The 15,502-nt window shown below is 41.4% G+C and overlaps 2 protein-coding genes across 6 annotated transcripts; both read right to left on the bottom strand.

Moving 5' to 3' along the window:
* Positions 1–94: 94 nt before the first annotated feature.
* cldn23l (claudin 23-like) lies at positions 95–6,190 on the bottom strand. Of its 5 annotated transcripts, none has more exons than XM_068339188.1 (3): positions 6,051–6,190; positions 2,642–2,796; positions 95–2,482 (listed from the first exon to the last, which is right to left on the bottom strand). In XM_068339188.1, exon 3 carries the CDS (start codon positions 2,292–2,294, stop codon positions 1,548–1,550), a length of 747 nt encoding a protein of 248 aa, XP_068195289.1. In that variant the 5' UTR covers positions 2,295–2,482; positions 2,642–2,796; positions 6,051–6,190; the 3' UTR covers positions 95–1,547. The 5 variants fall into 5 exon arrangements, with proteins under 5 accessions (XP_068195289.1, XP_068195290.1, XP_068195288.1 ...); XM_068339189.1 differs by having other exon boundaries at positions 2,633–2,796; positions 5,863–6,170; XM_068339187.1 differs by having other exon boundaries at positions 5,863–6,170.
* Positions 6,191–6,507: 317 nt separating this feature from the next.
* Positions 6,508–15,251, bottom strand: grhl3 (grainyhead-like transcription factor 3). The gene is made up of 15 exons (XM_068339083.1): positions 15,083–15,251; positions 13,426–13,609; positions 13,286–13,341; positions 12,283–12,523; positions 11,928–12,164; positions 11,174–11,285; positions 10,956–11,050; positions 10,328–10,486; positions 10,109–10,178; positions 9,896–10,020; positions 9,135–9,160; positions 8,937–9,022; positions 8,760–8,845; positions 8,512–8,576; positions 6,508–7,464 (listed from the first exon to the last, which is right to left on the bottom strand). The coding sequence occupies exons 1-15, from the start codon at positions 15,097–15,099 to the stop codon at positions 7,347–7,349; spliced, it is 1,677 nt and encodes a 558-aa protein (XP_068195184.1). The 5' UTR covers positions 15,100–15,251; the 3' UTR covers positions 6,508–7,346.
* Between the last annotated feature and the right edge of the window lie 251 nt (positions 15,252–15,502).

Here is a 15,502-nt window from a genome sequence, read left to right as displayed (position 1 = left end):
TTTCAACAGAAATGTTTTTCCCTTCAAAAAAAAATAGGTCAAGAGCGAGTCACTGCTAAAATGAATAACGATTTACAATATAGAGTTTGCCAGTTTTATTATACAGTGTTACACCACAAAGGAAATATTAGTGCAAATGGAGGCACACGCACACACACAAGGAAAATATGCTGAAAACATTTGGGATGGCACTTAATGGGTTGTTTTTTTAATTTTTTTTTATTTTTCGGGTTCAGTGGTTCTATCCTACAAAACGTCGACCACGGAAGGCCAGAAAGGTCAATATACAATTATTTTCAATCACCAGCAGTTAACATCAGTTTTGACTAAAGTGGTCGACGGTGGTAGCAGGCAAGACCGTCGTTGTCTTGAAGAAGAAAGATGGTAGAAAAGTCCAGAGAATAAATTGAACCGGAGATGAACCTGGGGTTATTTTTTACAGTTGACACGTTCACTCAGTTGTATATAAAATAAAAGACCATTTCTCTAGAATATTCCATTCAATACAAGCACATAAATCAAAGAATAGTCCTAACCACGACGTCTATAGGGGTAATTAAATCATTGACACAACGATATTCAGAATAATTTTATTTTAAATTTTTACTTATTTCTGTCATCTTTTCCAGTTACAAATTAAATTTCCCTGGCCTCCTCTCACTAAATTGGTGTCTTGTGGATCGCATAAATAGTATAAATAGCTTTTATTTTATTTTTTGGAGAGCTTCTTCACACCCCTGCTCACTAATTTTCAGATGAAGATGCTTTCCTCTGTTGCCATCCCCGTGAGTGCGTTGCTATAAGTTAACACTAAACAAATCATTTACAAAGAACAAGCAACAACAATGTTTTACACCCTCTTCCTTTAAAACTTTTCTCTGACCTGTTTGTTATCAAGTCAGAAATATCATTAACTTTTCTCTTTTTATTGTTTTGACTCAAACACAGAAATGTGGAATGCTTTGATACAAAAAAAGAGAGCCTCGTGTTTATTAATTTACCATAACTAACCACCTACAGGTAACATAAGACTAGAAAGTACAGCTGAAATACAAATTTTCCAGGGCTAATCTATAACGGTGTCCAAAACAAGCTTGACTGTTTTAATTTCAAACCTAACATTATCCAAGCCACTGTCAGTCCTCCCTTATAATTTATCGCAAATGCTTTGTATTTCATAGTTACATTCAGACACAAGAATGTTTCTTGGCAACGACACAAATGAAATGCTACAACGTGAACGGCGGCACAAAGAGATATGAGTCATGTTTCACTACATTTTGCAATTAAAGGCAGCAGGAACTCCGGCTCTTTTCAACTACAATATTCAAAATGAATCTCTGACAATGTTTGGACCATCTGACCCGTCGCTTTGTGTTGTACATCACTGAATAAATTCAGTTACATCCATCATGTCGACTCCTGACCACATCAATCAATGTCTTGCTCATGCTTGTGTGTGCCCGGAATCATTTGATCACTTGCCAGACTTATTGTCAGATTTGTTCCATCTTCCTGTGTGCCTTTCAGGCATTTGGGCTCACATTCTAACAGCTGACTTCATACATATCCACGTCTGCCTTGTGGGTGATCTCTTGACATGAGCGACAGGCGGGTACGTCTGGACAGGAAGGACAGGTTGGGCATCTGGGGCTTTTGAAGCTGAACAGCAGAGCACTTCCTCCCAGCACCTGTAAGCAGGAACCCAGCCATCCGAAGTAAAGTGACCCAGCAGGCTGCAGGCTCAGATGGGGGAATCTGGGGTTGTTGATCCCATGACTTGGGTCTACTATCCCTAATCTTTCAAGGTTGTGGGTGTACACCCCAAGGGCAGTCAGGCTCAGCACCCCAGAAATCACCACCAGGGCTCCACCTGTTGCTGCTACACCTCTCAGAGGTATATCTGTCCAACAGCGGACCCCGATGCATGCCAGGACAATGCCGGTACCACACAGGAAGAGTGAGGTCAGGACCAAACCTTGCGCCAGGCGAAGCCTGGGATCCCTCTGGTATGGACCCGCTACAGGCCAGCACTGCTTCAGCTCCGAGTGCTCCACCTGCAGGCAACTCTCCCAAAGCCCATCAGATCTCAGCAGAAGCAGCGACTCCGCTGACTTGGACCTGGATCCCATCCCTTGACCTTTCAGTCCCGCCCGTAGAATTGACCCCGGCCCCACCATGCCCAGACGTGCCCGTCCCTCTCTCCATTGAGGGGTGATGGCGGCAGTGAAAACCAGAACCAACCCCAAAGGGGCAAAGACGATCCCCATCACCATGGAGGCTGGAGTGTGCATCGTGAGTGGTTTTCACAACTCTCAGGACATGTACAAAGAAAACATTCCAGGTACACAATAACCTCAATGAGATTATTTTCAAAAGATGGATGGCTGTGGCTGCAGCTGCCTCTCCTCCAGACGTGGATGTTAGTCGTTATTATCATATGCTGGTGTCATGGGACCCCTCAGCGCAGTGCAGATCTATTCTGGAAGGATTAGAAGACACAGTTCTGATGATGGCATTAAAATCTCAAATAAATTTCAGTAATGTTTCCCAGACTTCACAAATAGATATAGGTTAACACAATGAACAGCTTGACATAAGTTCAACCCCTTTCGAAATACTATCGACATACGTTTATTACCTCCTGGAAACACTCCTGTCTTTTGGCTGCAGATTCATCATCCTGAATGTCTGCAGGATTCGATCACGGAGCAGAGCTTTCTTCTTGTCGGGTTGAAGTGATTGAGAGAGAGATAAAGGTAACAGAGATGCGAACGGAAGCGTCGGAGGAGAGCTCTAGGAGCAGAAGGAGGTTAGAAAAGGAGGTTTGGCATCACTGCTTCAGCACCGGGTAGGAAAACATTGAGCGGTCGATGTCTGTCTCTGTTGCTAGGATACAATAACTTGCCAGTCTCAATGAGACTGTGTGTGTGTGTGTGTGTTGTATTTATTATAAAATCTGGTTGGACTCTACAGCAGAAGCTGATATTCTCAGAACAGCATATGTGAGCTGAGCCTTGCAAGCGTTCTTGTGTTGCTTTGACAGCTGTTTTCTCAAAGCCTGAAGATTGATGGCCAGCTGTGACCTTGGAGGAATTCAGTCAGGTTAGGAATTATGCGATCATGCAAAGAGCTTCCAGGAGTATTTCAGCCTGAAGCAGAAAAGAAAGAATGCCCTCTGGGATGAAGACAAGACAATGTGTGTGAATCATACAGAGACGCACAGTGATGGTAACATGATGTTTTTCTTGTCATGTGGGAATGTGGGAAAGTGCTCCTGCATTCTCAGCTATGTATACTGGTGTTACAGAGTTTAAAGTCACACGCTGTTCAGAATGAAGTCATATTTAACTCTATGCTACTCCTACAAAACAGAAAACTCATTGTACTTATAAAATATGAGACTAACACAAGTATCAGTTTCTTTTTACACTTAATTTTGTAGCCACAAACTGTAGTATTTCTTATATACCATTAATTAAATACTGTACTTATCTGTGACTAAATTAATACACAAATGAATGAATGAATGCTTTATTTCGAACATGTGCAAAATAACAACAATAATCAAGACAACAACAACAATAATAATAATACACCAAACATGTCCGACAAGGAGTAGGAGGAAGCATAAGAAGGAGTAGGATGAAGCATAAGTGTAAAAGTAAGCATATATGTAAAAGTGTTATTAGTAAGAGTAGGGCAACAGACAGTAGTAGGACTTTCTGCTTCCTACTTAGAAAAATATGGGTAGTGAAGTCATTACTTGTAGCAACATTACTAACATTTATAGTGTTACTTGTCATCGACATAATCATAGTAGTCGTCATAATGATTATTATAATTATAATACATGGATCCAACAGTCCATTTTCATTACATTAAATCCTAATCCAAATTTCAATAAGACATCTATGCCATTAAAATGTCAGCCCTCAGGACTCTAGAACAACAAATAAAATTTAAAAAATCCACCCATTTATTGACTCCACAATTAGGAAAGTCACTTCATTATTCTGAACTCTCTGTGAGGTGTGGTCAGTGCTAAGAATATTCCAATGATCATCGTCAGACCAATCTGGGTCCTCAACAATGGTTGATGGGGGTGTCAAGGAGGGTCAATGGGGGTCGTTGAAATGCAAGTTTCATCGAGTCCTCAGAAGAAGCCAAAAACTTCTTAAAAAACTCCCCAAAAGATCTACTCAGTAGATCGACTCGTGTGATGTGTCTCATGCGAATGATCGACATTAGAATATGAGGGCTTGGTGAAACTCGCATTTGAATGACCCTGTTCACACTCCTTGGGAATCCAAATGACCCCCGTTGACCCTTTCATTTCCACCAACCATCGTTGAGGAGCCAGACGCGTCTTGACGATGACCATTGGAATACGCATAGTTCTGACCACACCTCCAGTCAAGTGGATTGATTTAAACAACGTAGGATGACCTGGATGAATGAGAACCTATACAGACCAATTGGAAAATGGAACCACAATTAGATGCTTCCATTTCCCACATTTCCGATACAAAGCTTTCCTGAGCGAGCCCTGAATGAACTGGAGGCAATGGAGACGAAAATAAATAATACCATAGACTTTTAAAACAAAAAAAAAGACACATCTTATCTCCCGTTGTACAAATATAGACCCATTGTTCAACAAAAGTGAAAAGAACACACATTATTATTTTGTCCTATGTTACAAGGAAGTTGATTTTACCCATACGCCCTACTGTCTCATCCCTTCATTGGGATCCACTCCAAAAATGGGATGGTTTCCTCCTTCCGACACACCCAACCCTTCCAGCAAGTTTAATTAAAATCTGTGAAGTGAATTTTTGTGTCGTCTGGTAACCGACAAACCAACACCCGAAAAAACGTTACCTCCTTGGCAATAGTAATAATAAGAACAAAAAAGAAGAGTATAAAAGCTGTGAAACATAACAGATATAGAACACGTCACAGTGCAGAGTTTAATTAACCACAGTCTGCTCATTTAAGCAAACTCATCACACAATGACGAGGGCGACACAGAATGAGCTGCATTTGTGATGTACGATGATTGAAAATGTTTGGGGTTTTTAAATTCATTTATTTCAGGCAAGGCAAGGAAAAAACAAAAAAACAAACAAACCAAAAAAACAACAAACAAAATAATTAAATAAGCAAATAAATAAGCAAAGACCATAACTCAACAATGCAATTCTGCCTGAAAGGGGGTGGGAAGTAATCCCACCATCCCAGAGTTATACTGTTAATTTGGCTTTTTTGTTTTTGTTTTGATGCACTATGGCAAAATGATCAGATTTATATTTATAAGTTTGACCTAATTAAGAAATTGCAGCTTCAGTAATGTTTATCCAGAAATGAACAAACCACATTTAGGAGGGAGATGGAGACAAAATTTACAGTGCCATCATGTACCACACTAGATTATGAGCATAAAGTTATAATAGAATATAATTTTTTTTCACTAGTAGTCATATATGGATATGTGTTTCTCCACGGGTGTCATGTGTTCCAGATATAAAATTCTCCTGTGATGATAAACCATATGATCACATATCCCCTTCTGTTCGCTGTTTGTTTTCATAACGCCATCACGACAGGAAAAAGAAACTCCTCTGTATTCAAACTGTTACTAAATAAAATACTGAATACATTATTCAATACAGCTACAGACCTACGCATGAGACGATGCAGAAGGAGAAACGCCTTAAAACATCTTCATCCCTGATGTTACTGATATCCCAAAACACGCGCAGAAACCTGATGACCATTCACAGACATAGGCGCACACACACGCACACACACACACACACACACACACACACACACACGCACGCACACACACACGCTTACCATTCACTGCAGATCGCCCTGAATAGCGACTTGTTTCTCTCTCTGGCAGCAGATGGTGCAACCACCTCTTCATTATTCCTGTTAGAGCTCATCCTGCTACTCATCCATCGTTGATTTAGTGTGTCCGCCCCCCTCCCTCATTACCCCCCCATCCTTCCACCTGTCTGTTTGTCCTTCTATTCTCCTACCTCTCTTTGACTCGTTGAAGGATGTCCTGAAGGATGTCTGCGTTACGCGGCAGAGAGAGTGCCGGCTTTCCGCGTCAGTGTCACCAAATAGGGGAACGCGTTTCCGTGCGCGCCGACACGTCTGTGCTGCCTGTTGTGGAGCCGCTAAGAGCAAAGCATGGTTTTGTTTGTTGTTGATCCTACCATTGAAATATTATCTATAACCTGTAGATACAAAAGCAGATAGTCAGTCTCTCTCACGCAGGGGTTTTTGTCTGATCAGTTCGAGTAGGCAGATTGTCTCCTAACCTTGTTTGACACACGCACGCACGCACGCACACACACACACACACACACACACACACACAAACACACACACACCTTTATCTCGTTTGACCCACGGGTAACTTATCTTGGAAGGAAGTGGCTATTAGAAATAACAGGATATAAATACAAGAAAACCCATAATTCTTTTTTTTTTTAATTTTCTTACAAAAGATATGCAAAGAGAATTGCCATGGTATTATTTATGAAATATTACAGGGTTAAATGTCTGTTTTGAAATGATACCAAACATAAGGGAAGAAAATCCAACACAAATACAATGGAAGACCTCTGAAAGGTGTTTGGGGTATTTGTAGGGGGAGGGAGGGTCCAAAAAAATTCTGTGGTTACAACATACAGTCAGGAAATGCCAATACTAACTCTAGAGTGGTTTTATGGATGGAAATGTCTGACTTGTTATGAATTGAACCCAATATTGAGCCACTTTGGTCATGAAACTGACAGGAACCTACTGGATGACACTGACGGTAGTGAAAAACAACATTGATAGGTTGTGGAGGAGCGAACACACCTTTAGGTCTTGCAGAAGAAATGATGAATACATTGAAAGCAGCAAGAATAGCAACCTCTGAACATAAACTGTGCATAGCTCCGTTAAAAAAATTGAAATACACAGCAGTTTGTGGATAGTGGGTCACAACATGCACAAGGTCAGTTCATAAAACACTGTCATATTAATTTCTATTTACATTATATACAGCTTATTCATTGTAATTGCTCTTACATTATAATATTAAATTCAAATAACAAAACCTTAATAAAAGGGGCAAATGGTATTTACAAAATAAAAAACAAAACAAAAAACATTGACTTTTTCAAAATAGGTTGGAAAAGCTGAAGAAGTTTCTTCAATCCAGTTCTCTCATTGAGTCCGGTAATCCAGTTTATATTGCAGGTGATGGGACAGTGCTTTATGACAAGGCTATTTGTCCTGTCTTTCTATAGAGCAGGTGACTGATTGGATGTTGGGTCTCATACTTCAATGAGGGTGAGCTGGAACTGGCCGGCGATGACCTCTGTCATCTCAATGAGGAAGGCCGACTGGTTGGTGTAGTGTTCGATGATGTTATTGTCCATGTTGACGAGAATCCTGAAGAAAATATATCAAAATGTGATTGTTATGATTAATCTCAATGGAACAGATATTCTATAAGCAACAGACTGTAAAATTCCGGGATTAACAAAAAATCCCTGAAATTGTCATTTGATTGACAGATGCTTTGCTCAAGAATAACATGGCGGTGTATCTCCTAAATCAGTCGGTGAGGTAAATCAGGTCACTGTCCTCCTCCCCAGCTCTAACACCGACTCTAAAGTCTTTAAGGTTTTAATGACTGAACTAACCGCTGTGCTCATGCTTTCTGCCTGCAGGGACAAAGTTGATTTAAGACGAGCTAAGAAAGAGGGAGGGAAATGTGAGGAGAATGTAACCCAACCTGTTAGTCTAGCTGCTCCCCTGAATGATGGCTGCCAGCAAGCAGCAGGAAAACTACCTGAAGGTGTTTCAGTCCCCATTAGAAGCCTTTTTTTTTACATATGCCCCCTGATCTCGTGCTAAAAACATAGTTAATGCCATTTTTTTAATTATTGAAGGTTCTGCTAATTTTGTGTTTTTTATTGTTCAGCACCACATTTTGATGAAATTACAAGCAGTAATCAAATTCAAAACAGGAGAAGAGGAGCTCTGATACGACTAGTGCTGAACCAATGAAAATGTGACATGTGGTTAGAAAGAAAACATCCTGAGATCCTGAACTGGATAACTCAGAGTGAGTCAGGTTTGCACGTTGTCACAGCAAATCTATTTTTCCATTGCTGAAAAAAGTCCCTGATGTGCTGATGTGATGAGGTTATGAAAACATAAATACAGCAAAAGAATGGGCGGTGACACATCTTTGGGACTTTTGAAATCTTTTCATCCTCCCTTGCCTGTCTTGGATGAGCTGCAATTAACACATTCCAGCAAGCCAAGCCAACTAACCTACCTACCCAGTCTGTCAACATGAGTTCGCTTGGAGGAGGAGGAGATTTTATAATCACAAACTAAGACCTTAATGTTTGTACATCTGAGTCAAATCAACACACTTGATTCAACTGTTGTTTTAGGTCAACCATATAATAGGACTGCATTACTCACCCTCTTTTGCATTTTTTGTAGATTTTCCCAATGGTGTCTTTTTGCATACCATACTTTTCTGAAACCTATGAGCGAAAAGGAATATCAGTTAAGCTGAGGATTTCAAGCTGAAAGAAAGGTGATATACTCGAGAGATGACATATTGTAATGTCAGTTCTACGTGAGCATCAATGCGTGAGTGTATGTTTGTCAGAACAAGAGAAGATGAGATTGCAGCTCAGGAATCAGGACATGGATGTGTTACTTACTGCTTCCCGTAGGCCTGACAGCGTTGGCGTGCTGAGCATGAGAGCATCAAACACCTCCTCGGGGCCCGTCCTCAGGTAAAGCAGAACTATGGGATGGCAAAAGGGGAACGGTTACATAAAAAATAAATATTCATTGGCTTTTTTTTCCCACTTCCTGATTCTTGCGATTTGATCTACCTTTTTGGGGGTCTTCTCTGCGACTTTGCTTGTTGGCTGGAGAGCAGTTCGGTTCTCTGTCTTGATACAATCTCTTTAAAGAACCCCTAATAAAACCAGACCAGACATGCACTTTAGACTAAAACAGTCCGTCTGTGTTTATTCAGCAGTAACTAGTTGTGATGACTGTAAATGTTGTTTGTTAATTGCTGTCCTTACCTGTCACTGTCGTCCATGGGAGGGGCCTAGGGAGAAAAGGAGATATCTGATTAGACGTTGCTCCACTGATAAAACCATTGCTTAATGTCCCCCTTCCCACCATTGTCCGTGTGCAAAACCCTAAAAAAGGATGTTATCATTACTGAAACTGAATTTCCCATGACCTCCAAAGGAACCACATAAGCTGATAGAGACACACAGATAGGACCGTTCTCTTTATCACACTGAGCTATCAGTGTTTTCTGCAACAGCCACACAACAGCTAGCTGTTGCGTTGCTATGTCAGTAAATCATGTTTTCCAGTCTTCAGTTTTTCCTCGCTGTAAATTGGGTAACTACAATCTCACACACATCCCTCTGGATTCCAGAATGTGGGAAAAGGTGGCCTGCCTGAACGGCACTCACCTCACTCACCTCACTGTTTTTACAAATGTGTGTGAGAGCAAACGAGAAGGTGAGGGTGGTGCGCACTGTACTTCAAATGCCTGTATGCTGTTGCATCATATTTGTGCGCTGTTGCACGAGCCCCCCGTAGCTTGATCTCAGTGTCAGCAGCTGTAGCAGCTTGTAAATGTGCCCAGTTTCGACTCCAATTAGCTCATCGAATCTTTCACCTCAACTCTGATGGCTAGGTATCCTCCCCTTCCCAGCCCACTTTTCCCACAGTATTTTTTCCCTGACTCTCATGCCTTCGGGGATACAGGGGGTCAGGCTCGGAGAGAGGAGTTTACAGAACAAGCTCCAAATGACAGGTCACCTACCATGCGCTGTAAACTGGAGAGATGTGTTTCTGGGATAAAGAGAACTGGCAAGGAAACATGATCATCCAGGGTTTGGAAGAAGGTACATTCACTGCCCATGGAGCTGCTGACTACAGATTTGTTAGCTGGAAATAAAAATAAAGAAGATCTGCAATGTTATGATATGCTCTATGTTACATGATGGAGGATTAATACAACTGTAGGAACACTCACTGTTAGCATCATTCTTTATCCTCCTTTTGGTTCTCTTCCTTTCTTCATCACGCATCTTTCTCTCGGCACCCTGAAAACACACACAGTCGCATGGTTACAATAGTGTGACTAGTGTGTATGTGTGTGTGTGTGTGTGTGTGTGTGTGTGTGTGTGTGTGTGTGTGTGTGTGTGTGTGTGTGCCAGCGATATGAAGGAATGAAATGACACAAATGACATACCTTATCACAGAAAATCTTGACTTGGCATGCAGCTCTGTGTATGAGCTGGTTGGTTCCTGAGCTGAAGTCATACGTGTCGACTTGTATGTTTAGAGGAAGGCCTTTCACTCCCTTCTGAGAGGAGAAGTCTGTGCTCAGGGAGTTAATGCCAATGTACACCTGTAAAAATAGAAGGGCCATCCTGTTTTTATACAGATATGGTAAAGATATGTTTTTGCAGCAAAACCTGAATTTATATAAATATAGATTTTTCGCTTTGTGTTAGTTTTCCTTGAATTTTTAATCTTTTATTAGGCTGTAATCTCCTATCTTTTTTTTTTTTCTTCCTTTTTTTCGCCTCTGCACCTGCAGCAGGTTTGGCGGCTCCACCTTGGTGCCTTTGGGCCACAGAACAGCTTGAATAAGCCATCACTGGTCTCTCCAGATATGGTGACAGAGCCTCAGGTATAAAAACACATTTCTGGGATTCCTCCTTTCCCTCCTCAGCCACTCCTCTGTCTGCCTCCCTTCTCTGCATTTCCTATCTTTTCTTTGAAGTTGTTACCTGTTCTATCCCTTCCCTCTTCAGAAAACTTGTCTTAAGGAGCTCTATTATCCATCATGTCCTCTTATTAATGAGTGTTTTTACCTTGGCTTCTTCCTTGGGGTTCCAGACGAAGGAGAGAGCATTGAAGGCCACCTCCTCTATGTTGCTAATGCCGCTGAAAACTTCTTTGTAGTCCGCTATAAAAGTAAAATACTTCAATCGTTATTGCATGAAGTACATTTAACGTATTAAAATATAAATATTTTGCATCCTTGCTTTGACAGGAAATTCAAATGTGTTTCAATGTGTGAAGAACGTACCAATGTCAATAACCCTTTGCTTTGCAGTTGGCTGGCGTGCATGCCAGTGATTCCAAAAGCGGAGCTGCATCTCTGGGCTCTTGTCATTCTCAAACACAGCCATCACCACCGTCTGATGGAGAAAGAAGCATGCCAGAAAGGCAGAATTAAGTTTGCTTGTCAGGGTCAATGTAATTCTTTCACTTGCCTCAATTTCCAAGAACTCTGGTTTCAATGCCATCACTTATCATTCATCACTCTAAATCCTTCTTTTCTCCTCACACTGTCATCAGTTATTGTAATGAGCGGGTGTGTGTTTGCATATATTCTTATCCTCTGATTTTCTTGACAAAGAGAAAAGTTGTCACATGTATTGCCACACTACCATCTTCCCTTCCTGCTTCACTAAACTTTTTCTTCACTCTGCATTAGTTTGATCAGATATATTGATCTGAGTGGAATCTTGCTGGTACTCTGACCTCATTACACAGCTTTAGGAAGGAATTATAAGGGAAGGACAGTGTAGCGTTAATGTTAGCAGACCAGTTTGAATGGTGTTAGTGAGGAGTTAGAGTCTTTTCTTAGCTGGCTTCAAGGGAGGGACAGATATTTGGGAAGGGTTGGCTTGGTGGCATGAAAAGAATTTATGTGTTCATGAGCCTGAGAAAAAATATTAAGGAGAGCTCTTTTCGCAATCATCAAGCAGAAAACAACACAAGAATGCTAAATTTAAAAAAACACTTTGCTTTTCAGGGCAGTGTCTACTATGACTCACCTTGACTTTGGTGGAATTGAGGCAGGCGCTGCTGTCAACTCCATGGAGTGTGATCGGGTAGAACTGGCCCTTGTTCAAGTAGACCATGGGCAGCTCATTGGACTTGTAAGGAGAAGCTAGGGGAGCTCCCAGGGAAAACTGAAAATCACTCCTGAACTTCTCCGGAGGAGAGTCAGAGTAGCCAGAGTAGACCGGGCTGGACTGGTCCTCGGGGAAAGGATCGGTGTAAGGAAGAGCCTGGATTGCACAAAAACACACAAGGGCTTTTATAAGTAAAGGAAGGGTCATGGAGAGAATAATATAAATAAAATAAGTAGTACATGAAGCAGCTTTCAAATGTTAACATCAAACATACCTCAGTGTTGGGGTCAGGGAAAGCACCGGATTCTGGCCACTTCTGTAGCAGCGAGTCAAAGATGCTATTGAGCTCCTGCTTGTCATAGGTTTCTGCTACGACACTGGTCAGGGTGGCGTAGGTGTCTGAGGTGGTAGCAACAGAGCTGGGCAGCGAGTTGTGCTTGGATCCCAGAACCTCTTGGTGATGGTTTAAGTGAACACTCTCAGGGAGTGAAACAAAGTCATTGGTGTTTGGAGTCCTGGTGGGGTGGTGGAAAAAAAGGAAAATAGGAAGGAAAGGGAAACCTGATTAATTACAAGAAGGCTACGTATGTGAGGTCATCATGACTTAGTGATGTGTCAGCCATGTACAAAGAGATGAAGGAAACAAATTACCATAAAGTGAATAACTGTAGTGTGTCGTTACAGAAGGCTGCAGTCACTAAAGTAGCCCTTCTTTACTCTCAGTACACACCGCTACTGCAAAATACTCAGGACATGGTTTGAGCCTGGGTGGGTACTATTTGTCTCTTAATCCATCTTTTTTCCCTGTGTTTGAGTTTCTCCATTACAATGTTTGAGGGGACAACACTGTGCCCCAACAATGGCCAATTCTCATCCACCTAGCAAGGAGTAGGAAAGGTGATCACCGGGAAGACAGAGGAAGGAATAACAAGAGTTTACCTGTTGGGAAACTCTTCAAGCAACTCAAAGATGATGATTGAGAGAGGATTGAAGGACTGAAGAGTAGACAATAATCCCACTGACTGTGTTTGATTTGAGGATTATCCACTCACCTGTTTCTGACCTCCTAAAGCCCTGTTGTTTGCTTTCTGTATCAACACTTTCTAATTCATTTTATTCATCATCAGCCATAGGTGGAATTGAAATATAGTATTTGTAAACTGTGCAACCTATGCTGAACATTACTGTTCATTTAAAAAGGATAATGCTGAACTGAGATTTGACTTGTCGTTTTTATAAAATAAATGTTTGACGAACATTTGGATTGTGTTTCTTACCTCTCTGTTTTGCAGATGCTGGCACCACGGTTGCAAGAAGCAATCTTCTGGTCTTTCTGGTTCAGGAAAAAAAAAATTGTCAGTATGAAAATTAAAATTAAAGTGGGGACTTCATTGCTCCACATTGCTGCAAATCTTACCTTTTCTACTTTGCACTGCTCATAAAGCATGGTTAACGCTGCAAGGTCATCTCCTGGGTGGAGTCTAGGTTTGGAATGGTTCTGTTCGGTGACAGGGCTCTCCAGGTAGGACCAGGAATCCATGATGTGGTTAGTGAAACGACTGTAGTTGAAGTTCTCACTCTGAAAGACCAGTCCCAGGGTCCTAGAGAGAGGAAGAAGGAGTTGAGAATGCTTGTCTCAATTTTCAAATAAAAAAAATAATAAAAGTATGCACAGAATTAAAGATCACACTGTGGAATTACTGCTCTATATGGGAAATAAATGTATTCAGGTGTATAAATGCGTTGCTGACAGACTGAGAGCATATTAAACGGCAGTAAGTAAGCCTCAGGTAGACACTGCGCATACTTGCCTCCAAGCATGGATGGTTTCGATTGCAAAACCACAGAGCTGACTAATTTCTCTCTGAAGCAGCGGTGTCAAAAATATGCACAAGCCAGAGGCCACCCACAAACATCACAGCCACTTATACCCCCAATACACACACACACACACACACACACACACACACACACACACACACACACACACACACACACACACACACACACACACACACACGCACACACACAGATTTGCACAGATCCCAAAATTAAGCTTACTAAACAAATACAAAAACCCAATACTGACTTGTAAAAAACGAAACCAAGCTCTCAGGATTTTGAGGACTGAATTTGTTTGGGGAAACTTACAGCGACAGTAGATAGTAAATATTCTGCTTATCAGTATAAGCCCCCTTTTGAAGTTTGTCTGAAGAAGCTAATGAACAAATAGCCGCAGTTTACCCTCAATAAACAGCTAATTAAAAGTGCTGACAGGAAGGGAAACAACACACATGGTCACAACCGCACCTGAAAGGAAGCTTGCGGTGAAATTCAAAGAATTCTCACAGAGCTTTAAGACAGCAAACCTAAAACTAGATGCAAGATGTATGAGTCTGGAAAGTGTAATATTTTAATATTTGTTCAACACAACCTCAATATTTTGGCTATAAATAATAAAAAAAACAGTTGACTAAAATGTAAATGATAACAGCGGAATACACCTGCTGTGTCATACACCTGTCTCTGCCTTCCGCAAGCAACAGCCTCAACAAACACTAAGTCAGCGCTTCATCTATCAGAGGTTCTCCAATTCCCCCTAAAACCAGCCCAGTACAGATGTTTTTGCACAGACAGACAGAGGGTACTCATGTCTAGGGTTTCACCATTATGTAATTCAATGCATCACATGCTGTCATTACCCTCCAACTACATCCAAACACCTCCAGAGGAGATTCTTATTTCCCGGTCTTCTTTTGTGCTTAGTGGCCCCTAGGTTAGTGACAACACAAGTCGAAACAGACGACCACAACAGACCTAAGAGTGTGTTTATGTGTTAAAACCATCCATATCAGTTTCTCCGTCATGACACCCCTTTCTTATGACTGGGATGTTTCACATGGGGGTCTCATTGCAAATGGGAGGAAGGGGCGTTTTTGTCCCCCACACTGAAATCCAACATGACTTTTTGTGTGTTACATATAAGCTAAACAGAAATACTTTAAGCTAACAACAATACTTAAGAATTCTAACTGTAACATTTATTTGTGACAATATCATCCTTGAAAACTTACTCAGTCTCTTTTGTCATGTCTTCACTCCAAGTCGATCGGAATAGGGTCCTTTGATTTATGCCTCTTCCGTTTGTGTGCTCTGCTGTGTGTCAATGAGTCAGTCTACCAGAGGAGAGCAGTCTCACACACACACACACACACACACACATACACACATGCACACACAAGTGAATCAGGTGTTGTGATTCCCTCTGAAGGAGGCCCAGATTTATTTCATGCCAGAAAAAAAATCCTTCCCTCCTCTGATTGGCTGAAGACTTAGACAGGTGTCTGATAGGACAGGTGTAGGATCGTTAACTCTTTGCAAGCTGGAAAGAAACTGATTTGCATCTATATCAGTCTGTATCCAGAGGATTTTACAAAACAATTGGAGGCAGAAGTGGTTTGAATCTTATTGTTGTCTGGCTAAAGAGTGAGAAT

Source organism: Antennarius striatus, chromosome 17 (genome assembly GCF_040054535.1).
Source record: "Antennarius striatus isolate MH-2024 chromosome 17, ASM4005453v1, whole genome shotgun sequence".
NCBI classification, from domain to species: domain Eukaryota; kingdom Metazoa; phylum Chordata; class Actinopteri; order Lophiiformes; family Antennariidae; genus Antennarius; species Antennarius striatus.
This window is presented reverse-complemented; position numbering and strand designations above follow the sequence as displayed.

Excerpts from the sequence above, each read along its gene's own strand:
- cldn23l (XM_068339188.1), bottom strand. The coding sequence starts at position 2,294 with ATGCACACTCCAGCCTCCATGGTGATGGGGATCGTCTTTGCCCCTTTG.
- grhl3 (XM_068339083.1), bottom strand. Across the intron at positions 11,051-11,173 it reads GCAAAGGGTTATTGACATTG|CGGACTACAAAGAAGTTTTC; the intron begins GTACGTTCTTCA and ends TTACTTTTATAG. Across the intron at positions 9,023-9,134 it reads CCCATGGACGACAGTGACAG|GGGTTCTTTAAAGAGATTGT; the intron begins GTAAGGACAGCA and ends TGGTTTTATTAG.